We start from the raw sequence: 2500 nt of genomic DNA, 5'->3' as shown, positions 1-2500 counted from the left end.
TTGGCTAGTGACTGACTTGTCTCTAAAAAAAACGAGTGGACAAGCTTTTTTACTTTTGTTAACAATGGTGATTCTGCCCTGCAGTTGGAGACTACCTAATGCTACAGCAGTCCGAGATGTCTTGAATGCGGTTATTTGAGATGGGTGAGTAACATTAGCCAATTTATAATTGCAAGAGGCTGATGTTAACGTTAGCTAGCTATGACAATAAATCGGGTGGGGAGTAGATAACCTCAGCCTTTAGCAACTTTGCTAACGCTAAATGTTTAGCAGTGATTTTATGATCTAGACGATACAAACAAGGTATTGATCATATAACGTTATGGATTGTTTTCTGATCCAAGGAGTCAGGAGGTGGGAAGACATGTTTTAGTGGAGGAAAAAACAGCTGCAAGTAATGTATTTAACGCTAAGTAGCGCTACCATCATGTTCAATGAAGCCAGCCTTCCCTATTTGGCTGGCTAGCTACAACGTGAACGTAACTGCAAGGAGGAAACTCTTTAGGATTATTATAAATCCCGTTTTTTGATTTAAAGTTGGAGTTGGTGGAAAACCTGGGATTGATGCTTTTTGGCGTGGAGAGTGCATGGTCATGGGCCAGGAAGTTATCCACATCACCACATCAAGGTAACGTTACGTTATTAAAAATATTCTGGCTGGCAGTGTTTGTAGCTAGTGCATGTCAGTGACATACAGTATGCATCTGCCAGGCTGTGATGCTGTTGAAGTTGGTTGTGTGTGTGTGTGTGTGTGTGTGTGTGTGTGTGTGTGTGTGTGTGTGCTGCGTGTGTGTGTCTGTGTGTGTGTGTGTGTGTGTGTTGCGTGCGTGCGTGCGTGTGTGTGTGTGTGTGTGGATGATGTAGACTAGCCTATATTTTGGGGATGGTATGGACAGATATTTGGTTTAATGATATGTTGTGTACAACATGGACTTAAGCATTTGGATGTGATGTGCCCCCTTATGACATCACTGATGACATAGTCAGTGTGTGTGTGTGTCCCCTTATGACATCAGTGTTGACATAATCAGTCTTATGCCTCTGTGTGTGTGTGTGTGTGTGTGTGTGTGTGTGTGTGTGTGTGTGTGTGCGCCTGATGACATCACTTCCAGTTGAGTGACATCACTTCCTGCACGAGTTGCACCTCGGGGCGAGCTGCAGAGTGAAGTAATTGGCGGCAGCTGGCATTTTTCGGGATTGGTGGTGCCGAGCAAACCCGAGGGGCGAAGGGACACAGACGGGACCACAACGGGGGGAAACAGCCCTTGGAGTAAGCACAGGATCAATGCTCTCAATGCATCAGAAAAGGAGAGGTCATCTCCTAGATCCTGAATCCTTGCGTGTGAGTAATCTGTTAGCCTGGCCAGCTGACTCACTCACCTGTTCTCTCCCTTCCAGTTTGGGCTGCCGAACGAGCCGTCATCGTGGAACCCTGTGGTCAAGATAGGACTCCCGTTGCTCGCCATCCCCATCTCCAAGCGCTATCCAGCGTCTCCAGGCGCCATCTCCCTCTCAAACGCTATCTAGCGTCTGCAAACGCCATCACCATCTCCAAACGCTATATCTAGCATCATCAATGTCATCGCCCACGCAGGACGCACAGCCAACACGCCGCAGGTAGGTAAAACTACAGTATACAAAAACTGCTTTGATGTAGTAATTTTACAAAGTTTCAAATTAATTCCTGAATTTTCTTTTGTTAATAACAATCTCATGAGTAATAGTTGTTTGTCAAATTGTATTTGCCATAAAAAATGTTTAGAGTGATAACACGTTATAGACTAGAGGCTATTTTGCACGGATACAGTATATAGGTGTGCCTTGAGATTTTGTCTCGCCCCTTTGGGTTCGCAAACCACTGCCTGAGACAACATATTACTACCGTTTCAGGCACCTCAGTTGCAGCTCCGAACTGTGCCCTCCCATCCCACCAGTTGTGACCCACTCTGCATCCTCACTCAGACTCAGGAAAGGCCAGTTTGCCGACCTGGCTGCCACAATCAGGTCCTGGGAGGACGACCTAAGCCACCCGCCCATTCGCAAAGAGAATGCCCAAGGGAAGCCTGCTACCGCCTGTGTTCCCAAACTGTCCTCCAGAGACGCCATTGGTAGGTTTTTCCCCCAGTCGTCTTATTCCTCAGCACAAATGGACAATAATGTTATTTCTGTGTCCGTGTCTATTTCAGTGAATCAGATTTTTATTCATTACTTTATTATTACTTATGTTAACTTTATAATAGTTTATTTGACTACCAGCTCTATTATGAGAGCACAATGCTTACTGATGCATTTCATAAACACTGATAAACTGTATACTGTACAACAGGCTAGACAGACTGCAGTTCTGCGGGGGTATTGCGAGAAAAACGGCAATAGGTCTTTAAGCTTATTATTATGTCCATTAATTTTGCCTAATGTCAACATTGTTTGAGCATAAATAGCCCAATCTGCGAACCCAGAGTCTTTTTCGGCACGTAAATAGACTCTGGGACAGCCGTAA

The 2500-nt window shown here is 45.1% G+C and overlaps 1 protein-coding gene across 1 annotated transcript in view; it reads left to right on the top strand.

The window, feature by feature from the left end:
• Positions 1-1134: 1134 nt before the first annotated feature.
• Positions 1135-2500, top strand: part of LOC310784815 (uncharacterized protein) — a gene marked incomplete at its 3' end in the record, with an annotated part of 3038 nt that continues 1672 nt past the window's right edge. The window contains exons 1-3 of the mRNA XM_083645855.1: positions 1135-1270; positions 1399-1617; positions 1891-2108. Of these exons, the coding sequence (XP_083501981.1) occupies positions 1577-1617; positions 1891-2108 (259 nt within the window). The 5' untranslated portion in view covers positions 1135-1270; positions 1399-1576. The remainder of the gene's footprint in view (positions 1271-1398; positions 1618-1890; positions 2109-2500) is intronic.

The sequence above is a fragment of the Poromitra crassiceps genome (assembly GCF_964638095.1).
Source record: "Poromitra crassiceps genome assembly, chromosome: 11".
Classification (NCBI taxonomy): domain Eukaryota; kingdom Metazoa; phylum Chordata; class Actinopteri; order Beryciformes; family Melamphaidae; genus Poromitra; species Poromitra crassiceps.
Note: the sequence above shows the minus strand (reverse complement) of the source record. Positions and strands in the feature narration are given on the sequence as shown.